The 24,923-nt window shown below is 48.7% G+C and overlaps 1 protein-coding gene across 3 annotated transcripts; it reads right to left on the bottom strand.

Annotated features, from left to right (window-relative positions):
- CD34 (CD34 molecule) lies at window positions 1-23,752 on the bottom strand. Of its 3 annotated transcripts, none has more exons than XM_060643956.3 (9): window positions 23,424-23,750; window positions 21,383-21,451; window positions 13,402-13,584; window positions 12,480-12,733; window positions 11,367-11,447; window positions 3,000-3,150; window positions 2,711-2,763; window positions 2,228-2,392; window positions 1-1,517 (listed from the first exon to the last, which is right to left on the bottom strand). In XM_060643956.3, the coding sequence occupies exons 1-9, from the start codon at window positions 23,500-23,502 to the stop codon at window positions 1,332-1,334; spliced, it is 1,221 nt and encodes a 406-aa protein (XP_060499939.1). In that variant the 5' UTR covers window positions 23,503-23,750; the 3' UTR covers window positions 1-1,331. The 3 variants fall into 3 exon arrangements, with proteins under 3 accessions (XP_060499939.1, XP_060499940.1, XP_060499941.1); XM_060643958.3 differs by lacking the exon at window positions 1-1,517 and adding an exon at window positions 1,524-1,664 and having other exon boundaries at window positions 23,424-23,752; XM_060643957.3 differs by lacking the exon at window positions 21,383-21,451.
- Between the last annotated feature and the right edge of the window lie 1,171 nt (window positions 23,753-24,923).

Genomic DNA, 24,923 nt, shown 5'->3' with positions numbered 1-24,923 from the left:
TGTGTCTCAGTATCACTTTAATTACAGTATTTACACACACCATTTTTTTATTCAGAAATAAAACCCACCCAATCTTCCTCTCTCTGGAAAATTCGATTTCCAACCGTCACTGAAACCAGGATCCCTGCTTACCCCTCTGGAAAAAAAACCGAAAAATGCAAATGAGAACCTGGGTCACCTACAGAGGAGGTGGCTTGTGGTGAAGGTTCTCTGGAGATGTCAAGGGGCCCTGACTACATGGAGGTGCGGAGCAGTGAGAGGATTGGAGTGAGGGAGACAGAGATCGAAAGGAGTCTGCTGGGAGACTGAGTCCACAGCTCAACCCAGGAGTCAGGGGGAGGAAGGAAGAAGCCATCGAGATCAGAGGATAAGGCCAGGACCTAGCCTCTGAGCAAGGCGCTTCCTCAGAGATGCACAAGTCAAGAGGCTTGGCTCAAACGTCTGGTCCCATGATCCTGTCCACTCTGACCCACAGGGAGAAACAGAGGCTCAAGACGAGGCTCCATGAGCCCCAGAGAGACAAGGACTGAGCCGTTCGCTCTCTCCCACTTGCCCCCACAGGAAGGAATGCATGGACCCATGTCCCCCTAATCCTGTCTCCCAAACACACACACAAGACGTTGTTCAAAACTTGGAGCCTCGTTCCAGGCTCAGCCAGAAAACGAAGCAGGCTTCTGTATGCAGATGTGGAGGGAGGTGTGGAGCTCAGGGGAAACCGGAAAGCATGAGGGAAGCCTGTGCCTGAATCCACAGTGCCTTGGCCAGGGCATAAGGGGGACGGTTTAGGATAACAAGTCTTTCTGGCTGCATCATTACAAGGGAGCAGGCGCACTGGGTTGCTTTGGTTTCCCTGATGTAGAGAAGACAGATCTGAGGAAGAAACAGGAAAAGGCAAAGCCTCCTGGGAGGAAATTGTAGCCCAGAAAAGGCCCCATGTTTCCCCTGGTAGTTCCTTTAATATGGCAGAGAGGAGGGAGAGGACAGAAGCCCACGTGTGAGTGATGCAAGATCATCACCTCCCACCCCCCAACCCTGGTAGCTTCTCTGCACTTTGGCCTCCCCTCCCCCCACACCTTTACTCAGAGTCGACCCGATTCTGGGCTTAGCGAGCTGAACATGTAAATGGCAGGGGTTATCTTCCCTCCACCAAGGTGGAGAGAACCCTTCGGCCCGGTGCAGTACCGGGCCCCAGGAACAGCCTCCGAGGATGTGTGCAGCAGGAAAGGGTAGAATGCAATCGATGGTGCCTCCAGCGTGGAGGCAGCGTGTGGTCAGATGCAGGGAGGGGCCCCTTCCCCAGACACTGCCCAGCCTTGCCCCACCCAGCCGAGTCACAATTCGGTATCAGCCACCACGTGTTGTCTTGCTGAATGGCCGTTTCTGGATGTGGCCTGGCCGGTCCCGTTCTCCTGAGCCCCTCGGTTCACACTGGCCTTTCCCTGAGCCTCAGGGGAGGCCCCAGGGCCTGAGCTATAGCCCTGGCCTCCACCGTTCTCCGTGTAATAAGGGTCTTCGCCCTAGACAGTGTATAAATAAAGGAGCATTATCTGGTAAGCAGGGGAGTGAGGCAGGGGTGGGGGGAGATGAGGTGGGAGGGAGAGAAGGGGGTTGCAGCTGCATGTGCAGACTCCTTTCTTCCTGAAGAGCAGTCAGGGTTCCAGCTCCTAGAGGAGAAAGGACAGAGGAGAGGCACAACACCGTGCCACCGCAGCTCCATAACCAGCTCCCGCCAGACACCAGGCAGTTCCCAGGATGGAATGCCCTCCCCAGAGTGGGTAGCAGGCCAGAAGCCAAGAGTCAAACCCCAGCCTTGTCCTCCCTCATCCAGAACACTCCAACAGTAGATTTTCCTTCCATAAGGGCCCTTCTGGTGAGCTAAGTGGCACCCACGGACATTTAATATACATGTCAATAAGTGTGATTGATTTAGCAGCCTGTTCTGGTATACCCAGCTGAACTATCCTGGGCAAAATCATAAACGGATGACATGAGCCATCTGCTGCCACAGTGAGCAGGTGGGCTGGCCCCAGTTAGTGCCTCCTTTCCAATCTGCTATATATTATTCAGACTTGTCCATGGACATGGTAATGTGCATTCTGCACGTCCATGTGTAAAAGCACGGAAGTACCTTTCCTGGTATGTCTCCTCCCCGCTCCAGGACATTTATGGACCTCCCCAGAAGACCACTATCTTCCTCATTTCCTTTGCCCTGGACCCCCAAACTGACCAGCCTTTCTCCCGTGGGGCTCCAACTGCGGCGCTTCATCAGGAAATAGCCAGTGGTGCCCAAGACAGCCAGTAGGATCCCTGAGGTGACCAGGGCAATCAGGGTCTTGCGGGAATAGACCTGGTGGCTCCCAACATCTTGTTCAGAGAAGGCTTTGATCCCAAGCTTGAAGGGAAGACAGAAAAGACAGCCTGTCACTTGTGGGATGTGAGTTCTAGAAGAGAAGCCCAGCCCACGCTAGACCCAACAGCGGACGAACACAGGAAGTCTTGGACCTCAGGGATTTTTCTAAAAAGGACTTAAGACTGACATCTTTTAAAACCATAAAATTTTGGTTCAAGCTCAGACAGGTAAGGACTGTTGGAGAAGGACGGAGAAGTAGGAAGGACAAGTCTAGAAAAGATAAGTACTTTCTCTTCCACTCCAGTGACTCCCCTGACCCAATTTTCCCTTTGAGAATTCCCATCATCTTAGAGAACTTACCCTTTTCAGGTCAGGCTGGTGCTTTTTCAGAAGACGGAGCTTACTGGAAAGTTCTAGAATGAGAAACAGGGATTGCTGAATCTAGAAGCGGGAAGAGCTCATCCTCCTGTGCCCTCCTGTGATGTTCTCGATGATGCTCTGATGCCCAGGGTGCTCCATCTCCCAAAGTCAGCCCGGTTCTTCTCCCCAGCACCTGTGCTCTTTGAGCTAAGATACCAGAGTTCTACCCAGGATTGTCTAACCTCAGCCCCACTCCCTCCCTAGACCCCAAGACAGATGCACCCCTTACCTGTTCTGTTGGCCAAGAGCAGCAGCAGGCAGTGAGGCTTCACTTCAGACTGGGCCAGGAGCAGGGAACACATGCTGGCCACAGTGTCAGCCTGCTCCTTCTCACACAGGACTTGAGTCAGTTCCTCTCCATTATCCTTCTTAAATTCCTCCTGGCAACATAGAGAGAAATGGGGAACAGAAGACGAAATTATTCATATACCCTGAGCTGCATCCAGAGTCTCAGGTAGTAATCCTGATGAAAGTCACACTATGACTCTCTAAACAAGAAGGATCCTTTTTTCCTAAAAAATTTAACCGGGAAAAGAAAAAAAATCCGGTGAACTACAGATGTGCCAAAACACAATAAGAAAAAAACTCAAAAATTTCCCCGTCCCGAAACATCTGTCAGTGTCCTGGGTGGGGCTGTAAGAGGACCAGAGCAGAAATTAAGGAAACACTGTCTTATTTAAGGATTGCCCATGGACACATACACTATTTCAAATTAAATTCAAACAGCAAATATTAATAGTGTATTACTGATGGAAACAAAAATCCTTTGTTTCAAGATTATAAAAGCTCCAAGTGTTGGAGGAAAAGCCAAGGGAAGGGAGTAGAGAACAAGTCTATGGCTATAGACCCAGTGGCATCCCTGGGCCCTTCCGTCTTTACCCCCCAATTTGGGGCTCACGAGGAGCATGGTTGAAACTGAAATGGTGTTTTTGTCCAGTCTACCATCCCCCTTTCCCCACTAAAAGCATGGAAACCAGTTTTACATGAGGTCCACAGATGGTTCCAGTTGCTGTCTGGTCCCTAGGACTCAGGAACTTGGCCCCAGGAGATAAGCTCTCATGATTCTTTGCCAGTTGAGTCCTGGGACAGAGATGAATTGGAAACACTGGCTGTGCCCTTCCAACACCCTGTTCTCACACCTCCCAGGATGTGTTCCAGCAGCTTCCAATCAGAGCGGCCTCCCCTGCACAGGAAAGGAACCGAAACCAAGACTCTCTCCTCTGTCCGGATGGCAGATGGTGAGGAGGAAATGCCTGAACGGCTCCGACAACTTTCCTGTTCGGGGAAAACTGCTGGGGCGTGTGAGGGGCATCCGAACTGAGCCTCCGTGGAGGAGACAGCTTCCTGTTTGTGGGGCAGGACTGCTCCTTGTGGGCCTCCCAGCTTGGAAAGCAGCCTGGGTATTTTCCTACTGCTGTGGCCCACGGCAGGAAAACCCAGGATCCTTTGCTTCTGCACACGGCAAGGTCAGGGTTGGCCTCAGGCCCCAGCTTTCTTCTATCAGCTGGACTTGAAGGGAGCTGGGTGGAACTCAAAGGGCTTGGAGGAGGCCAGAAGAGCAGGGCTAGCTAACCTTCAGGTCACAGAGGTAGCCTCAGAAGCCCCTCAAGAACCAAGGGCACAGAAAAATGCATTCTCAGGCCACTGCTGCTTCAACTCTCAAGAAAAGGTCTCTAAGGGGCCTACTGGGCAGCTCAGTCGGTTAAGAGTCCGACTTCTGCTCAGGTCATGATCTCACAGTTTGTGAGTTCGAGCCCACGTTGGGCTCTGTGCTCAGAGCCTGGAGCCTGCTTCGGATTCTGGGTCTCCCTCTCTCTTCGCCCTGCCCCCCACTCACACTCTGTCTCTCTCGTTCTCAAAAATAAATAAGCATTTAAAAAGCAAAGAAAAGGTCTCCGAGGAAGTACTTGGATAGAGGCTCTGTCTCTGGAAAAATCTGGCTCTTCAAAACAGCATTTGCTGTGGGCATTCTGGATACCACTGGATATGATCAGCAGTGTCTTTCTTCTCTAGGCCCCTTTCTCTTTGGGGAGCCTTACGTTGCTTCCCTGGGAGCACCCTGCAAACACCATGCCTTCTGAAGGAGGAGGAGGGAAGTCCCCGCCTGGACAACTCTGGCCTCCTGGAGCGTCTCTGGTTGAAATCTATCTCTCCTGAGAGAGGCAGAGGGACAGGGCTCCTGCACAATCTAAACAAACCACACAAAATGGCATGTCTTCAACCTGCAGAGTCCTAAGAAGCTGCACTTCAACCATATTCAGCTCTTCTGACATTTACCAAGCCCTGAATGGAAGACACTGTGTGCAAATCTCTGCACATGTATCGTGGGGGGGAGGGGGGTAGCTATGAATTCCACATAGCCAAAGCTCTTAGTTTGCATGCATGGCAATGAAAACAAATGATGGTCACTATGTCTCAGGCACTGTTCCAAGTGCTTTATGTATATTGACTCATTTAGACCTTGTACAACCCTTCAAGATGGGTGTTATTATTCCCCCATTTTAGAGATGAAGAAACTGAGGCACAAAGAGACAAGTGACAGAGCTAGTTACACGGTAAGTACCATGAGGAAGGTACAGCTAAAGTTCTATGGACATTCAAAGGAGGGTGAGCATACATCAGGTTGGGGGTTATCAGAAACACCTCAAAGTAAGCCTTGAAGAATGGGGAGAATGTGTGCAGGGGAAGCTGGTCAGGAAAGGCCTTCAGATTGAGGGTGCCATTATGGGGAGCCCAAGTGTGTGAGAGCCTGTGACCTTCACAGCCCTGCCTATACGAAAAGGAAGAACATGGCCCTCTTCCTTGGAAATCCCATCCTTCAAGACTCAACTCAGACCCCAGCTCCCCAGTGAGACTGGCCCTATCTCCCATAGACCCGGCATCAACCTTGCCTCTGCGATTGACTAGAGTCTTTGCAAGACATACAACTAGTCTGAGCGTGAGGTTCCTCAGTTGAAGACAGAGCTGTGACTAAAGCGGTGTCGTATGAAGAGCCCCCGACAAAGTGTGTGGAACCCAATGGGCACTCGACAAAGGGCAGCTGGTATTGTTACCATCAATAATAGTAATATACCATATACCGTAGCCCTTAGAACCCACACTTCGGTGTCTGATCATCTTCTGCCTTACTGTCATTGCCATTTCTCTCTGACTAGACAGTACGACTCCTTAATGGGGAGAATGGGCGTACGTTACATAATTCTGAACCCAGACGACACTAAACGTAGCACCAAACAAACAGAAGAACCCAGTGAATTGTTGTTCAGCTCAAAGTTCCAACTGGTCTGGCTTCCACGCAGGGTCCCTCCACCCTTCGCTTAGTTTCTTGGACTAAATTCAAGGGAATAACAGTGGCCAGCCTCCCACTCTGGAATCCAACAGCATCAGTGAATTGTGTTTGAGCTGGAGAGGAGCAGGTGGATCCTGAACAAAGCACAATGCTTCTCCGGACGCTTGAAATAAACATCCTCCCCCCAGAGAGGCTGTGGGCAGATATCATGGGAGAGTGGGCAGGAGGAAGCCACAGCCTTTGCCATTTTGCTCATGAGAATCAGATTTGTTAGCCCCTAACCACATCTGCTCACACATGTTGCTTTGCAAAAATAATAACTACAATGATAAAACCATCTAACCTTTCTAGAGCAGCATTCTCAAACTTTGCCAAGACTCTTAACATGTTAAGGAAGCATGTTCATTAAGCACTTGGAGTAGGGAGAGAGGGACAGGTATTTTTCCAAATCATCCTTAAGATTTTTTCCGAATGTGGGGCGCCTGGGAGGCTCAGTGAGTTGAGCGTCAGACTCTTGATTTTGGCTCGGGTCAGGATCTCAAGTTTCGTGAGTTTGAGCCCGCTTTGGGCTCTGACCTGACAGCCAAGTCTGCTTGGGATTCTCTCTATTCTTCTCTCCCCGCCCCTCCCCCGCTCACGCGCTCCTCTCTCAAAATAAACTTTTTAAAATGTTTGTTTATTTTTGAGAGAGAGACAGGCAGACAGACAGAGTGTGAATGGGGGAGGGGTAGGCAGAGAGGGTGACAGAGAATCCGAAGCAGGCTCCGGGCTCCAAACTGTCAGCACAGAGCCTGATGGTGGGGCTCGAACTCACAAAACACGAGATCATGATCTGAGGAGAAGCGGGATGCTCGACCAACTGAGCCACCCAGGCGCCCCTCAGGATAAATTTTAAGAAGTGGAAAAAAAGATTTTTTTCCTGATGATGAGATTTTTAGGATCAATTTTCATTCTCTCTCCCTCCTTCCCTCTCTTTCTCATTTTATCTATGTTGGTGTGACCTTGACGTGGCAGGTAAAACCCTGTTTTCATTTAGAGACTGGAGTGAAAGACTCTGCTACAAGTCACCCCACCGGTGAGCAGCTGACCACGAGCGAGGAGTAAGACTGTCTCCAGATCTCAGGCTCTCACCAGGAGACACATGGTCTTCATCTGTCTTCCATCTGTAAGTTATTTTTTCTGCATGGAAACTGACCTTTAGTGTTTGGGCAGAGGGCAAGGAAGGCGTGGGCTGGGGGATATGATCTGGAGGCTGGAAGCGGCCTGCCTTAGATGAAGTCAATACGACAGAATAAGGGCGATGAGAGCTAGCTGAGGAAATACGACCTCTGCATGTAAACACATGTGGCTCTAAAGAAAGGTAGTTCTAAAAAACAAACTAGTGGGCAAAGGGCTTGAATAGAGATTTCTCCAAAGAGGATATGCAAAGGCCAATAAGCACACGAAAAGATGCTCACCATCACTAATCACTAGGAAATGCCAATCAACAGTACGATGAGCTATCACCTCATGCCCATTAGGATGGTTACTATCAAAAAACCCAGAACATAGCTAATGCTGGTGAGAATGTGGGCATGTCAGAACCTGTGCCCTGTGGGTTGCAAAATGGTGCCGCTGCGATGGAAACCAGTATGGCGGGTCTTCGAAAATTTAAAAATAGATTTACCATATAATCCAGCAATTCCACTTCCGGGTATGTGCCCCCCGCCCCCCAAATGAAATCAGAGTGCTAAAGAGGTATTTGTACACCCATGTTCATAACGGCATCAGTCACAACAGCAGAAGATGGAAGCGACCCAGTGTTCATTGGTGGATGAAGGGATAAGCATAATGTGGTATAGACATGATTCAGCCTTAAAAAGGAAGGAAATCCTAACACATGCTACAACACGGATGAACCTTGAGGACATTATGCTCCGTGATATAAGCCAGTCACACAAAGAGAAATACCGTATGATTCCACTCCTATGAGGTACCTGGAGTAGTCCGATCGTAGAGGCAGAAAGTAGAAGGGTAGTTGCCAGGGGCGAGGAGGTGGGGGGAATGGGAAGTTGTTTCATGGGTGCAGAGGTTCAGTTCTGGAAGATGAAAAGGCTTCTGGAGACTGCACAACAACGCGAACGTTCTTAATACCACTGAACTATATGCGGACTTACAGATGGTTATGATGGTCCATTTCATGTTATGTGTCTTTTACCACCATTAAAAAATTTCTCGGTGTATTTCCCTGGATAAATGGGGGGACAGCGTAAGAGAAGAAAGTAACCTCACATTGTGGAAACGATTTGGGAACCCATAACCACAAAAACTAAATTACCCTGACACTGCGGCCGAGAGAATGAAAGTCAGACTCAGACTGACGGGTCCTGCAAATGAGGGCTCCAAGACGGAGTAGCAGGTGCTTGAGAAGAGGGTAGGGGTTGCCCTCCCCGCCCCCCCCCCCCAGGCTGATAGGGGTGATTTCTGCCTAGAGGTGAAGGAGGGGGAGCAAAAGGAGAGTAGTTGAGAAATGAATGCCTGCAGGATGCAGGTACAGAAGACAGGCGGAATAATCCACACAGTGGGAGCTGAAAGGTTGGATACTCAGTACGTCCCAGTGCAGAGTGAGTGTGTGGATAGCCGAGAACATGCACACGTATTTCCGTTACGGGAGTGCACGGGAGGCAGGAGCACGCCGACATTGCACAAGTACTCAAGGACATAACGTTAGGGGAATTCAAATCCTTAATGCTTCTCCTTAGGGTGTGAGTAGGGCTTGAGTTTCCCACGGTTCGACCCAGTCCCTTAAGGCCCTCTGACACCGGGGGCAAATGCAACTTAAGGAAAACTAGGAGGCACCACACCACTCGCTCACGGCCTTGGGAACAGATTGATGATCAAATAAGCACGCAGTAGGACTCAAGGGAAAGGAATCTGAAACACAATCCGGAGCTTTGGCTAGAGATTCTGAACAAGGATTGCTGCCTGGGGGGGGGGGGGGTGGGAAATTACCTTGGGGAGACTTAGGAGGCACTGCTGCTTGGGTACTAGGGAGGAGGAACCCTCAGGAAGAGACGGGGGATCAACGGTGACAGAGGGGCCAGGGAAAAGTAGCACGACCAAGGGGTCACCAGAGAGTTGATTCACCGTGAACGGTGCAGAGGTCTTCTTTAGCATAGTGGAGGGACTGCTGTCTTTGCACGTCCCTGCTCACAGATGCTCCCCAGATCTCAGACGAGAGAGCAGACCTTCTCAGCTGTGGCATGAATGACGAGACAGTAAAGACCACAGAGAGAAAGCAACCACAGTAAGAGGAGTTATTTCTGGAGTAGCGGTCAGTTTCCAGCACTTGTCTTGTATGATGACCCTAGTTAAATGTGAGTCTTGAAGGGCAATGGACAGACACTTAGATTGCCCTGCAATTGGCTCTAAATCAGTGGCACGCAGAAGCAGCATTTTGGCACAGACCAGTGTGATACACAGGAAAATAAGTGCTTCACCAGGATATTACTAAAAAAAAAAAAAAAAAAAAAAAAAAAGTCGTTTTTAAAGCTATGATTAACGAAGGGTTTGGCGATGTTTTTTTTAATAAGGAGAGTTGAAAATAGCTATCAGAAACACACAGAGTATTACTTGTACTTTGTATGCTCATGTTGAAGTTGACTAGTCTGCAAATTGCATTTAGTTGTTCTATTGTGTGAGCCTCTGTCTCTGCAATTCCTGTATTACTTGTACATTGTATATTCATGTTTAAGTTCACTATTTTGCATCGTGCACTTATTCTATTGTGCGAACTTATGTCTTTGCAATTCCCATTGTTTTTAGAAGTCCTGGGCTAAAAAGAGAGCTTAGGCATAATTCTAAAAGATCTGTGAGTCAGAATGACCCAACTGATAATCACAGGTACGACATGGGCAGTCAGAATGGACAAAATAAATAACTGAATGCCCTCTACAGACTATAGGCTACCCATGTGTGTGTACATGTCACACGTCACACATGTAGTTCCCTTAAATGGATTCCCAACTTATAAGGAAATGTTTTTTCCTACAAGTGAATAGGAAGAGTCCTGTCATTCCATTCTTCGTCGAGGAAACTGTAACTGTCAGGAAATTGGATTTACTGAAACAAAGCAAGGACGTCTGCTATCAACATTCAAAGTTAACGCCGAGCTGTATGGTCTAACCAATGCAATAAGATGTGAAACTTAAACAAGGCATAACTACTAAAAAGGAGGAGAAAAACAATGGATGGTGGCAGATAACACGAGAGCTTGCCTTGAAAACAAAAAAGAATCAAGTAAAGAGCTCTTGAAATTAACAAGTAAGTTAAAGAAAATGGCTAAACCTAAGATAAATTTTCAAAACTTTCAATATATATTGGAAACGTATATTGAAAAGTTGGAAGTTTTCAACTTTATAATATACCAGCAATGATCGATTCGAATATTTAATGGGAAATCTGTATTATAAATAAACTTTAAAAGTCCATAAAGCCTACCGGAAAAACAAACAAACAAACAAACAGCTTTTAGTTTTTAAAAACTAAAAAGATAATATGCTGAATGATACAAGAGAAGACCAGAAAAATAGAGAGAGACTTTAGAGCAGTTCCAATGAAAATGTTAACATTTCTTTTTTTAATGTTGACAAGATGTTTCTAAAGTTTTTCTAAAAGAACAGACAAAAAATAAACTTTTTATGGTGTAGTGAGCCAAGACCTGCATGGCTGGATATTAAGAGTACTATAATATAAAAGTAGAACAATTTTAAAAAACTTAAAATAGGCAAAAAACGACAAACTGAACAAAATATCTCTGTAGAATATGCCCTGGGACAAATACAAATTTAACACAAGCTAAAAAACAGCATTCCAGTCAACAAAGGGGATCATTCAATAAACAATGTGAGGAAAGACGGTTATATGGAAAATGTGGCATTACAGCCCAAAAGAATTCTAAACGGATTAAAGAGTTATATGTAAATAACAAGCAAACCGGCACTTTAGGTCACTAGTGTGTATTTCACTAAGGACTTTCTTAACATGAAAGCAAACTTAAGTCTGACATGTATATATTAAATGTACTACAGAGGAGGGGAAAAAGTTAACTCAATTTAAAAAAAATTGCCTTGCCTTCTTTGCCCACCAGATGGGGCCTCTTACTCCCTAAACCCAAAACTGTATTTGAAAGCGCCTGACCAACTAAGTTCTCCCCACCCCCACCGAAGTCTGGTCCAGTCTGAGAGGGCTTAAGGATGTTCGGAAGGGATTGTGGGAGAAGAGGGAGGAGGAAAGGATAGGGGTGAGGTGGAGGGGAGTTTGACTTACACAGCTGGAGGTCTCATTTAGCTCTAGGCAGATACCTTGGGTCAATTTCACTTCTTTGACTCGGGAACATTTGATTTCTCCCTGTAGTAAAACAAAAACAAAGTAAATAAGCCAGTATCTTTGCCCCTCATGTTTACCCCCACCTCTTGTCCAGGTTGATTTCTGTGGGGTACTCTCTTAAGAGGTTTTAGGAAAAAGGAAATTTAAAAATGGCAGGGGACTAGATGTATAAATTGGTGTCAGTCTCTTCCTCCTCCTTACACGCATCCCCATCAGATAATCAAAACTTTTGTTACCAGCCTGGGCTTGCCAACAAGTAGCTATTTGCAATCTTGGTAAACATGAGCTTGGATGGTGCAGAAATGGAAGAGGGGACGAAATTTACCCATTGGGGCTGTTCTCCCTGCGGTGGATTATACACATGCAGTGAGGCCATATGAGCACTAAGGTAATGGGGGTGGCCAGGCTGATCCTGGTGACACTCATTTTCCTCCTGGTCCCCAGGGCTCTCCAGATTCCTATTCTGGTTCCTTTAAAAACAGAAACCAGGCAGGTCCCTTGAGCCTGCCCCCAGGCACCACGCACCCTCATATTTTCTACCCTTCCTGCCCCAAACTGTTGACAGCCACAGACGCCAAGGCTGAGCTCACCATCCTTGGTCTGCCCAGTTCTTCACTGCTTCTCTATACCTGACATACCACCAAACTCTCTCATCTACAGGAAATGGTGGTGGTCCTAAACATTGTTTGCAAGTCGCCCCATTAAATAGAAGATGGTTTCCAAATACGCTCAAAGGGAAATGGTGCCCTGGTCAAAGCCCAGACCAAGAGGTACTAGAAAGAACCACAGCCGACTGCATGGACCCCCAAGAATCCCCCTTTACTTTCAACTCCCTAGAAATGAAACACCCACAGCATATGTCAGCGACCTGTGTCCACTCCTCCCTTCCCCTTTCTATCTTTGCCAGCAATATTTAAGCTGCATATTTTCCATGTTAATTCTTACATGACCCAAATCTGACTGGCTGGGATGAGGAGAGGTTGCGGGGAGGAGAGGGTTTGCATACATACGAAGCGAGGGGGCAATCTGCCACTTTTGGCCCAATTCACCTACCTTGATGGTACTTGGGGTGGGAGAAAATGATGCATAAGGCTCAGTGGAGGATGTCACACTGATGGTGCTGTTATATGGGGGATCGGAAACATTTCCGGGGAGCATGCTGGGCTTCAAAGTCATGTCTGAAGTTGAAAAGTTGGTTGTGGTGGAAAATGCTGTGACAGTTAAAGAGGTCTGTGGCTGGACAGAAGAGTTCCCCGTTCCAGGCACTGGGGTGATCTCAGAGGTAGAAGTGAAGTTGACTGTAGTCTCTGAAATAGACCAAAACACATGTTTTGCATGCACATGTTTTCACACACACACACACACACACACACACACACACACACCCCTACACACATCTCAGTTCACTGTCTTGAATTAAAACTTTACAGATAACGATACTGACCTGGACTTCAAACCAGAAAAGAGAATCGGGGGAGTTAAGAGTTACTTCATATCCTAACCCTTACCAAACTCATTTCAAGCCAGCTACTGGAACCATGGCTATCACTGAGAATGTATGAGAGGTGCTTTCAGGATTCTGATGCTGAACTGGAATCTGGCTCACCCTGAAGAAGTCAAAAACCAGTGTGAACCTGTACATACTTTCTTTCACTTAGAAGAGATCAGAGATGTCTAGGGAGTCCTCATCTGATCCTTATTTTGTCACTAAGCTGAACTCAGCATGAAAAGAGGGTACAAGGAGAGTTACTGGTCAGGATCAGCAGCCAAACTGTTGGCCTGAGAAAGCCATCACTACAGGAATTGTCAGGAGTCTACCTCAGGGCACCCTAAACATGATGCACAAACCATGCTTCGCAGGACTTGTGTTTCCATCTGCGGGGGAAGGCAGGGCTAAGGGAGGTCTGCAGGCATCCTAATGCTTTACCCAAGCACCAGCCACATCCCTCTGGGGCCCGAGACAAACACTTTTTACCTGAGATGGCTGTTGTGGTCCCATTGCGGTCTTGAGAGACAGGGTATGGCATGGTAGTTCCAAGAGGACTTAGTGTGGTGGCTTCCTGGCTGGACACATTTGCAGAAACAGTTGAACTTGTATGTGAGGTGGCTGATGCTGTGGTAACAGTGGTCCCGGTTTGTGTATTTGTGAACCCAGAGGCTATCGAGAAGCAAGGAGGAAAAGTCAGAACCTAAATCATCCTGGAGACTTAGGACATCATGACATCAAGACTATCCTCCTGGACAGGAGAATTTCTCACTACTAGATTTTCCCTAAGAAGATAAGGAAGGAAAAGCTTGTACGCATCAAGTGTCCAGCATAGTACCATTTGCAGGAGGGAAAAGTCGCAAACAACTAAATGAATCTCGATGGGATAAATGCTATATGCGCTTAACGTACCAGAATCATTGCAAATAAAGAAATATAAAAAAACTAAAGCCACATGAGACTACGAGGCAATGTTTAGAACATGTTAAATAAAATAGTAAAATATCAAGTTATATCTGAATAAACATTGCAAAGATCTAAAGTATGGGGGAAGATTTCCTTTTTAACATATCTGTCTCTCTTTCTGTCACCCTGCAGCCATTCCATTCATATACTCTAGGAAGAGCCACTAGATTCATGCCATCTCTGTTCAGTCCCTTTAAAAATCTTCTATCTGTCCAAGACCTCCCCATTCCCACACTCTAGTCTTTCCCTCATGGCCTGCAAACCCATCCTCCTTGCCTTTTGTTGAGAAACTCAGTAAGTGACCCCACGATTTCTTTTAAGAACCTCTGACCAGTGGACGCTCTAGAGAACTTAAGGCCTGGTTTCTCATCAAATGTAGGAAGATAGCTTAGTTTTGCCTTTTCCAATAACTATGTAGTTTAATGTGCATGTGTGCGTGTGTGTGCGTGTGTGTGTGTGTGTGTGTGTGTGTGTGTGTGTGTTTACCAACCTTTAAAGTGAGGGTCTTTCCTGACATGGATTGTTTTGGGAGAATTAATGACAAATAACTTAAATTGATATAGTATAATATTCCTGTATTGAATTATTCTCTGAAGATCTTCATGAGGGTGCTTGTCCTTCTGTGTTTCCTGGGGGTACCTATCAATGCCACCCTTACGTCCAGAAAGGAGAAACTTCCCTGAATGTTAGAGTCTGTATTCTATTCCTCCTCCTACGCTGCCCTGCTCCCAACCATGAGGCGTCCGTGGGGCCAACAGAGAGGTACCCTCTTGTCTAGATCATACACTGGGGACCAGAACTCCTAGAAATTCTTGCCCAAATGCCTCTTTTCTCACTTGAGGATCTTCATGGGGCCTTTTCTCGCAGTCCATCCTTCTGAGGGTGAACCGCAGTACCAGGGTATGGACCTCCAAGGCACAAGGGTGGCCAAGAGGTGGCAGGGAGAAGGTGTACACATGAAACATGTGGATGGTGTGTCCCTTGCATGCATGCAACATCCCCTACAGTGAGCCAGGGTTGGGGGTAAAAAGAAGAGAAGCGGGACAGGCTGAAGCCAAGGGCCATCTCTTCCTGCTCAGCCACACGGTGGCACTGAATTCTGAGACTGAGAGGGTCCCAAATTCAAACCTGGCCTTCCAGGTGGCCATTAGGTATGTTTTTCAAGGTAAGGGGATAGAGGACATTTCATTTATAAGCCCACAGGCCTGATTGTAACTTCGAAGTATTTAGACATATGGTATGAGGGCCTCTATTCCATTCTTGGCTTGGGCCCCATAAATGCTATAGGATCGACTTGGTACCCAGAGCTCAGCACCCACAGTACCACCCTCAAGGAAAGGCCCTGAGGATCCCAGGCCACCCTAAAGCTTGTCTTTCAATTTTCCTGATTAAGATCTAGAGCTGTAATTTTGGGAGGTCTCCAGGTAAATGTCAATGTAGAGTGACAACTCTTCTTTCCCTCGGCATCAAGAGGGAAGTTAGGCATTAGTTTCAATGCTTCCCCTAAAAGCAGTGACAAGTCTCACTGTCCCACATCTGCCTCCCTTGCCACCTGTTGCAAGTAGATGGATATAAATGGTGAAGACAACAATCATATCTTGACATTATGTGCATGTGAGCAGGAGGATGAAATGATAGCACCACCTGCATTTTAGAGATAAGAACCTGAATCACGCAAGGTTTTGGCCAAGAGGGGAGGCCGTAGTTCAGGGCAGGGAACACTGCGGCCACTGAGGCTTAGCTGACTCTTGAGTAGAAGTAGCAAGAAGGTCAGAGAGTCGAAACTGCTAAGAACCAGGATGCATCCCCCGCACTTCTGGAGAGAAAAGGATGGGCTCCTACCTGGGTTAGGCAGGAGGTGGGTTTATCAAAATGAAATAGGTGGGAAAGCAGATCCAGTCTTCCCCGGGCCCTTAGACAGGACCCGCTCAGCAATCGGCCCCTAAGCTATGAACTCACCACAGGGGGCGGGTGGCGGGAGCAGGCAGATACTGACCTGAAGGATCATCCTCCCCAGGTACCATTCCAAGGCACCGCTGGAACTCCCCGTTGACATCATTCTTCCTGCCCACCCTTTCCTCTTCTTCCTTCCAACACATCAGTTCCTGGGAATCCTATCTGGCTCAGGCTGACCCAGCCCTTCGCGCTTTCCAAAGAAAGCTGCGCCTGACTGAGGTGATGTCATGCTTTTGAAGCCCCTCCCCAGGGCCGCCTTCACCCAGACAAACAGTTCTGAGCTCTTCCAGATGTGAACAGAGACCTGCTGCTAGCTCGGAGGGCGGAGGGCCTGTGCCAGAGAAGTGAAGCGACTCTGGACCCAGGCCAGCTACCGACCCGCTGGGGTCGGGCTCCCAGCTGCCGCAGCCACCTCCCACCCACCACCGGGCCAAACGCTGAGGAGCAGGTAGCACGATTCACCTGCCAGGAAAAGGAAACCCCAACCTCAGATGCATGGCCCTGAGCCCTCTGTGAGCAAGGCAGCCTCTGAGACCCTGGAGAAACAGGTCAAAGAGGGAGGGCAGAAAGGCAAGGCTATGTGACAGGATATGTGAGGGGGTGTAGAGCGAGGGAACAAGGTGGTGGAAGACCCGGAGACCAATCCAACCTGGGTGCTGCGGTGTAGGGACTAGCAGGCAGGAAGTGTCTCAATTTCACAGTCTCTAGGGCTCCCTTTCTGGAGCTCCCACGAAGAGACTGCGCCTTGGAGGAATAACATTTATAAGAATCGAGACGACCACGTGTCTCTGTCTATCCTAGCTTCTCGCCCCCATCCAAGGCATTAAACTATCAAATGCTGACCTTTCTTGATCTGATTCTGTTCTCCAACTCTGTAAGGGAGCAATAGCGGCTTCCCAGTTCGATTCTAGGAGACGATCAACGAAACCTCCACTCCATTCCGTTCTAGACTGGAGCCTTCCAGACAAACAGCCGTTAGCCCCAACCCAACAGGGCGTTTACAGTACAATTTAAAATTGAACAAAAGGCCATCTTATGTTGTTTACCTTCCACCCTACCTTTATTAACTGTGTCCCCCTAAGTACCCTATGTGACTCTAGATATACTATTTGATCCTAACTCATGAGCTTGGGGCAAAGGGAAGAGACAAGATATCAGAAAGTTAGAGGAATAAGGATAAGAAGCCAAAAACGCCAAACAGAGGTCACAGAATTCATGGAGTAAAAGTTTTGCATTTAACTTACAGGTACTTATTCACAGGCAATTATTCTTGTTTTACACCGAGTTCTAACAAGCTTGGTTATCTGATATCCTAGTTAAAGCTAAAAATTGGAGACTCGTAGAAGCAAACATCAAGGAGAAACAACAGTTTAAAAAAGAAGAAACATAAATGAAAAACAGACATGAGTATTAAAACCCACACTGGTCATGGGATGCCTGCCTGGGTGGCTCAGTCGGTTGAGCACCAGACTTTGGCTCAGGTCATGATCTCCCGGTTCATGGGTTCGAGCCCCGCATCAGGCTCTGTGCTGACAGCTCGGAGCCTGGAGCCTGCTTCAGATTCTGTGTCTCCCTCTCTCTCTGCCCCTTCTCAGCTCACTCTTTCTCTCTCTCTCTCAAAAAAATAAATAAATGTTAAAAAAAAAACCCACACACTGGTCTGGAATCATTTACAGTAGGAGGAAATAAATATATACACCTTAGTAAGCATTAACAAAGTCACTGAGCTGCACCATAACTAAATTATTTTCATGATCCGAGTCATGAAAGTTAAAGTCCTATTTCTGAGGGGTACACGGAGGAAGCAAAGGCATAATGTAATACATGCTTAAGAGATTCCTACCTACAATTAGTAAATTGGAGAATCTTTTCATCCTGAAAGAGGGCTTACAAATCCTCAGAGATCCAGAATGCTCTGCTACCTAAGTAGCTAAATGCTTATGCTCTCCTATGCTCAGTCTTGCTTTCCAAAGACCCCCTTAGGTTTAGTTGTGGTTTTTTTGCTTTTTCTTTTTTGTTTTTTTTGTTTTTGTTTTTGTTTTTTCTTTTTTCTTGTGTGTGTGTGTGTTTTTTTGTTTTTTTTTTTTTTGCTGGTATTGTTTCCTGATCTCCTCCTGGCCAGCTAGCCCCGTTCCACCATTCCTTTCCAATTCTGGTGCCCTGCCTGAGAGGAGTTTCTTTGAGAAAATCTTGGGTGTCTCAGCCCACAGGGATACAGTAGCAGGAAAAAGAAGCCTGCTGGACTCTGCTGGGAACCCACAGCCCATGTTTCTGAGAAGAGAAGGAAACCTCCGAAGAAAGAGCTTGGGCTCTGCAGTCAGACCATGTTCAGAGGCTTCTCTACCATGTTCTAGCTGTGAGGGCTTGGGGGGAAGCTTCTTCAACTCTCTAAACATTCCCTATAAAACGGGAATAAAAATATTCCCTAACTCCTAGTTGTTTTGAGGAATAAAGGAGATAAGAAGCATAAAGCAGTTAGCCTATCTGGTAAACGCTCAAGAAACAGCAGTTATCTTTAGTATAGGGCCCCCTTCCTTCTGCTTCTCAGAGACCCTGAGACACGTCTCTCCACCACGTATCTGGCACAAAATCATAAACTCTGTTTCCTGAGTATAGGTCTTGTCACCTCAGTTACATTATAAATTTCTTTAGTGCCGGAAACATCTCTGATACACATTTGTTTTCTCAGGGTGCTTAGCACAATCCTCTGAGTTCAGAAAAAGCACTTAGATTGAATGGCGACCATGTCAGGCATGTTCACACTCATTCAATGCCGTATTTTAGGAGGGAGTTTGTTAAATTAGGGAGTGTCCGTGAAAGGATAACCAGAATTAGGAGAGCTCTAGAAACCAAGTCATATGGTTGAGGGCCCGGAGTTATTTCATCTAGATCAGGGGTCTGCAAATAGCTGGCGGACCATATCCACCCGCGGGCTGTCTGTTGTACGGCCAGTGAGCTAAGAAGGGCTTTTACATGCTTAAAGTGTTGTATAATTAAACAGAGTAGAATATGCCTAAGAGACTACATATGGCTTCCAGAGTCTAAAATATTTCCTATGTGGCTCTTGACAGAAAAAGTTTGCTAACCTCTGATCCAGAAAAGAAGAATTTGGGGAGGGAGAATAAGTAACTTTCTTCAAGATTCATTTCACGCATGTATTCATTCGTATTGGTCATAAGCACCCATGACGTGCAAAGGACCATGCACAGAAGAAAAGAAGATTCTTTCCTGAGGTTTGGGGTTAAGGTCATTACAATCTCAATAAATCCCTGTCCTCAAGGAGCTTATAATCTAGTGGGGCCAGAAAGATCGTTAAGGATTGTCTTGAAGAAGGATCATATAATTCCATGGTAGTTTAAAGAAGAGAATTAGATTAGAAGCCACTGAAGATTAGCCAATTCTAATTAAGAATAGAAATTAATGATCAGATGATTCAAGAAAGCTAATTTCATTGTAACACAAAGTAAGGCTTAAAATAGGGGGGGTTACTATTATTTTTTTTTAATGGAATGAACTACTCTGGGAGGTGGTGAGCCACCCATCTTCTCCGGGAACATTCAGGAAGCATCCTTGTTACAGGTCTCCCCGAGTCTGGGCATCTTGGACCAGAACAAAGAACTGGGCTGATGCCTTCCTATGGTTTCGTGGCTCACTGAGACGTGAGCGTAAACCAAGTGTCTGTGGCCTGAGTGAACAGCGGACTCTGACTTCTCTTTAATATTCAAATACCTTGTCTTGGACCCCATCGACTTACCACGGAAGCCTGGTCTCCTGCGCTTTCTCTGGGGGCCCACTTTTCTCCCAGTCACCTCTTCCTTCATTTCCCTAATCGCCACTGACTCCCTTTCTGCAACTCTGTGCCTCCCTGTGCTCAGGCACTGTAGTTCTGCTTCACCGTAGGCCAGCCGAGGACTTGTTCCTTTATTCCCCGCAAAGCACACTAACACCAGGCGGGTGTGTGTTTATCAAAGGTTTGAGAGCACGGAGCCAGATTACAGCCCAGCCCGGAAGAGACAACGGCATAAGCCTGAAATTCCAGACATTACTGTGCTAAGCATGCATGCCACACCGTAAGGAGTTTCTCCTCGCTGGGTCTTTTCCACCCTCAGGCACCACTGCCTCTCTGATGGTCCAGGCACCTCCCTTCCTCTCTCTCTACTCCTTCTGGGCTCTGCATTCCCTCAGCCTGTGTCTCTTGGGCCCATCAAACACAAAGTTCCGATGTATTCTACCATGCCCAGCAATTAACCTCCTGTCTGCCCCTGCACCTCCAAGGCCCGTCCAGGGGTCCAGGTTACTTTCACCCAGAGACTCGTTAAGGCATTTTCTGTAACAACAGAACTCGCTACCTAGAGATGCCATCCCACTAAAAGGTACCAGCTGTGGGTTCTTTGGGGTCTTTCCCCGCCAAACCAGGAAGAAGCAGACGAAGCCAACTAAGCCCAAAGGCCTTTTCTTTTACATCCAAAGGGAAGCGAATGGCCCCAGGGGTGGGCCCCAGAGTGCAGGTGCTAAGAAGTCCCCCTTGGCCCGTCCCCCGTTCATTGGCCTCTCACTCTCCCAAGACACATGCATCTTTCTCCTTAGCAAAGTCAGGGGCCGTGGAGACTAAAAATTGTAGATAATGTGTTTTTATTTCGTAGCTGAGGAGGGAAGAGAATGTTCTCATTAGAGAAGTCAAGACCCAGACAAATAGGAAATTCTGCCCTGGCAACTTGGGAGCATTTTCTTTTGGAGGGTGGTGTTTTTGTTCTTCTTTCCATACCTTCACCTTCTGAATTCTCCACACTCGGGGGCCATTTAAGTTAGATCAGGCAAAGTCAAGGAGAGAGGGAGGCCGGGCCCCCCGAGGGTGGAGCCGAATAGCCATCCAGCCCTGAAAGGGAGCCCAGGCCCTCCTGCCCAGGGTCTAAAGGAAATCAGGCAGTGAGACCATACGGAGTGGAATTTGTTCCTCCTTTTTTATTTGTTTTTGTAAGACTCTGCGCCCGAGTTTATCTGCTGCAGCTTGGCACTCCTTGCCCCGAGCTTTTGGAGACAAAGACTCAAAGTAGGAAGAACAGGAGGACAAGTGAACAAGGAGGCCCAGGAGGTGGAGCTAAAGGGATAAGAAAAAGATGCCCAGAAGTGTTTTATCCGTCAAACGGGAAGGCCGTGGAAGACTTGCATTTGCAAAGGTTGTGCCAGCTGGACTGGCCCGACGAGGGGGACCACTGGGGACCACTGAATTAGTCAGAGGTCCCCAAGGCTGCTCCTCGTCGGTCGCCATATGGCAGAGAGTCAAAGGGTGGAGTCCTCTCTCCTCTGGAAAATATCTGATAAAATTCTTTTCCCTTTTCTTTTTTCCCCTCTTACACGTAGCCCCAGACAGGATATGGGTGTGGGGTCAGCATGCACGACGGAAGAAGAGGAATGTGAAGGGGCGGGCCTTGGGGGGGGGGTGTCCTTACAGAGGGAGGAAGGAGATAGGCCACGGAGGTCTTGGAGGGGACAGATACCCGGAGGCCCACAAATGGGGCTTCCTAATAACCTGAAAGGCTTCTCTTACCTGTCGGTGGCAGGGGAGTGCTATCTGGCGACTCATTCTGAGTCTGGTTGCCCCCCAAAGCAGCTTCATCTGCAACGAAAAGAGTCTACTTTTGGTCAGACCGCCGTGCCCATCTTTCGCCAACTTCTCACAGAGCACAGAAAGACCTTCCCAGAACAAAGCCTTCTGTCAGTGTACATGATGAGAAGACCCCCCGGTGCCCTAAAGTTTGTAATAATCGCACGCAACTCCTGCAAATGTCCCTCGGTCAGCCTTTCAAGGTACAGTCACTCACTCGTCTATCCCCCAATGTAGACCAGGACAGAAAATGACTCCCGGTGTTAAAGAAAGAAACAAACCCTAGAAAGTTCTCAGGCAAGACGAAAGGCTACACATTGGCTCAAGTGGTCTGGCAAGATTGAGAGTCGGGACCCATGTCCCAGCTGTCACCCCCAAAGCTGAGACAGTGAGATTCTCAGCATATCTGCCCCAGATTTTGCAGGAGTTAAGTCGCTCCCCCCACCCCCTGCTACGGGCCAAGGCGAGACTGAGACTGACCAGCTGAGGAAATAAAAAAAGGGTGGGCCTCACTCGGCCCAGGACCAGGTCATCACGAGCTGTGTAAAGGAGAGTGAAGCATCTGATCGGCTGTTGATCGGCTCCACTGTGTTATGAGGGTGCCGTCTAGCACCCAGGGGAGTTCCCCTATCCTAGTGTTTCCACATTGAAGTCACAGCTTTTTCTCTGCCCCAGAGGGCAGGTCTGGGGCTGCCGAACTGGTCAACTCAGAGCCTAACTTAGAGCTTTCCCAAGCCCGGAGTCTCTCTCCAACTGGGTGGGCCCAACGCTGACACCAGAGGACACTGAGAGCAAAGGAGTCCCGCTGGCAGGCCCAGGTCACTCTGTGGGGCCATAGTGGGTGGCCTGTAGGATGAGTACGTGTAGGGACCTGGGGGCCCTAGAGGGCTGGAAGCAGAATCTTGAGCAAAAAGTAGAACAGCTCACAATGTTTAAAACCCTCTAAAGGCAATGAGAGGAGATAGAGAATGTTCTCCCCAAATGAAAGCAATTAAGAATAAATACTTACTGTCTATGATTTCTTTACCAAAGTGAGAGAGCAAGATCCTAAGAAGTAGGAGCAAGTGTGGGTGAGCAGAAGGGTGTCCACGAGCCTGCTGACATATTCCCTAGTTCTAGAACTTGGAGCGGGAAGAGGAAGAATGCCCCCAAATGTAACAGGTTGGACTTGGTGCCCGGGTCGGCGAGGGGGGGGGTGGCGATGGGGAGACGGAGGCAGGGCGCACAACAGACCCCATCTGCTGCCACCTTCTCTCCAGGGGAGTGGGTGTGGGTGTCGGAAGAGGGAGTTGTAATTTAGCTTTCAGATCTTAAATGCAAGCATTCTTTCCCGTACTGTTGTTCATTCCACACCCCCTGGTCACCTCACTCAGCCTGCCTCCGGCGCCTCCTGGGCGTTGGAGCTAGGGCCTTGTCCCAGGTTGGCCTCACTCCCGTCCTTAAATTCGGGCTCGCCCAGTGCCGGTGGTGGTGGTGGTGGTGGTGGTGGTCGGTGGGCGCCTGCGCTCTCTTCCCAGCACCCGCTCCGGCCTGGGCTTTCTCAATCAACCCCCAGGCGCAAAACTTTTCCTGCTTCTGTCCTCCCCTCTCCTGGCTCTGGCTCCAACTTTGCGCTCCGGACCTTTGGCCACAGCCTCTGGCATCTTCGAAGCGCCGTACTTTAGAGACAATGCGAACGAGTCGCACTGTTCCACTACCGGGAAGCTCAGAGAGCTCCGCCCGGTTTACACCTGGGCTGGCTGACACTCGCGGCGGGGTCGCCCGCCCTGCCTCCCCGTCCACCCCAGCGCTTCCCAGGTGGTGCGCCGGTCCCAGGGGGGCCCCGGTCCCACCAGTGCCGGGAGCCGCCGTGGGCGCGGGGCGTGGGTTGGGGCAGCTGTAGGGGGGGGGGGGGTCCCTTCCCTGCGCGCCCCCGGGCTCTGCGCGCTCGGCTCCGGGAGAGCGGGGACCCTCCCCGCCGCCCGGGCGCGCGGCCGGTACTCACGCAGCAGACTGAGCAGGCAGAGCGCGGTCCAGCCCCGCGGCATCCCGCGCCCCGCGCGCGCGCCCCTGCCGACAAGCATCCTTCCCGCGCCGCTCCGCAGAGATGCGCACCGCCCGAGACGCGCTCGGCCCGCGGGACGCGCTGCCCCCGCCCTCCGCCAGGGAGCGGGGTGGGCGATCGGGCTTTTTCCCCTCCCCTCCCTCTATATTCCTGGCAAGGCCGGCCCCTCTCCTTGGCCGCCACAACCGTGAGCTTCCCCACTTGGTCCCACAGGCGGAGGACGTTAGCAGGGGCTGGGGTTGCCGCCGTGGAGGCCAAAAAAGGTGGAGGTTTGTGCGGGCCCCAGATACTTGTTCAACTTTATATAGAGGCCCCGTCTTACTCCTTCAAGCTCGACTTCCACTCAACTTTTAACCCCTTTGTGTCAGCCTGGCCGGTGGCGGGGGGCAAGTTTCCTCTGAGTTCTGTGTGCGTGTGTGTGCGTGTGTGTGTGCGTGTGTGTGCGCGCGCGCCTGTGTGTGTGTTTTCTTTCCTTTTTGTTTTCCTTTATTTTTAACTTTTGAGCCGAGAACCATCTTGCCAAAGGACTCTACTGTGAGGACCCTAGTTTACAAATGTGAGCATTTTGCTAATCAGGTAAAAACGTAGCCCGTGCCCAATCTGATGCATTTAATGACGGTCACACCAGAGACTGTGCTGCATGTTAATGAAGCATGAAGAGTGAGCAGGACACATAAATAACTGTAATTATTCATTTCACCCGTCCAAACCATCCTTGTTGATTTTCTTTTCACTTTTTTCCCCTGCAAGATCTGTCTGTGTTAATTTGGAGGGGTTTTTCCTGTGACCGTTCCTAATTTTCCACGTACTTTGAGCCTGTCACCATCGCCATAAAGACAAAGGACTCTCCTGGCATCTGGGACACCCTCTCTCCCCTCACCTCCTCTCCAACTCTGGGTCTGAGACTCTATAGACTTTGTCTAGCTCTTTCATCAGGAAAAGGACTTCCCCTGACCTCACCCTCTACTACCTGTCGATCCTGGAGCTCCCTCTTCCTCACTAGTTGTTCTAGATGTTGGTAATCTGAACTGCAGAAACTCTGAGCTGGGCTGTCAGCCTTGTGGCAGACTGGATTGGATGAGGGAGGAAGACGCTGGAGGGGAGAGGGGCTGGAGGCGGAGATGATGGCACCAGGGAGCAGATAAGGGAAGCCACAGTCTGCGAACATGCGAACATGCTCTGAGATCCTGAATGGAATCACAGGATTACTAACACCCAGTCGGGTCTCTCCCATGATATGCGCCCTGTACAGCCCAAGCTGGGAGGAAGGAAGGTCAGACCAGCCCCCTCTGATCTTTCCTGAGTTATTTGTCTGCAGACTCCCTAACATCGTGAAAGCAGACTTATCTTTATGGTCCTTCTCTGATTTACTATTATTTGGTTTGTACAGGAGAGAGAAATGGACCCAGGTCTGGAAACAAAGCTCAAAGCTCTCTATTC

The sequence above is a fragment of the Panthera onca genome, chromosome F1 (genome assembly GCF_046562875.1).
Source record: "Panthera onca isolate mPanOnc1 chromosome F1, mPanOnc1 haplotype 2, whole genome shotgun sequence".
Lineage (NCBI taxonomy): Eukaryota > Metazoa > Chordata > Mammalia > Carnivora > Felidae > Panthera > Panthera onca.
This window is presented reverse-complemented; position numbering and strand designations above follow the sequence as displayed.

What these genes read in the sequence shown, in the direction of transcription:
- CD34 (XM_060643956.3), bottom strand. Translation starts at nt 23,502, where the DNA reads ATGCTTGTCGGCAGGGGCGCGCGCGCGGGGCGCGGGATGCCGCGGGGC. An exon ending in CACTCCCCTGCCACCGACAG is followed by an intron (nt 13,585 to 21,382) that starts GTAAGAGAAGCC and finishes GCTTCTCGATAG; the next exon opens with CCTCTGGGTTCACAAATACA. An exon ending in CCACCCCAAGTACCATCAAG is followed by an intron (nt 11,448 to 12,479) that starts GTAGGTGAATTG and finishes GTTTTACTACAG; the next exon opens with GGAGAAATCAAATGTTCCCG.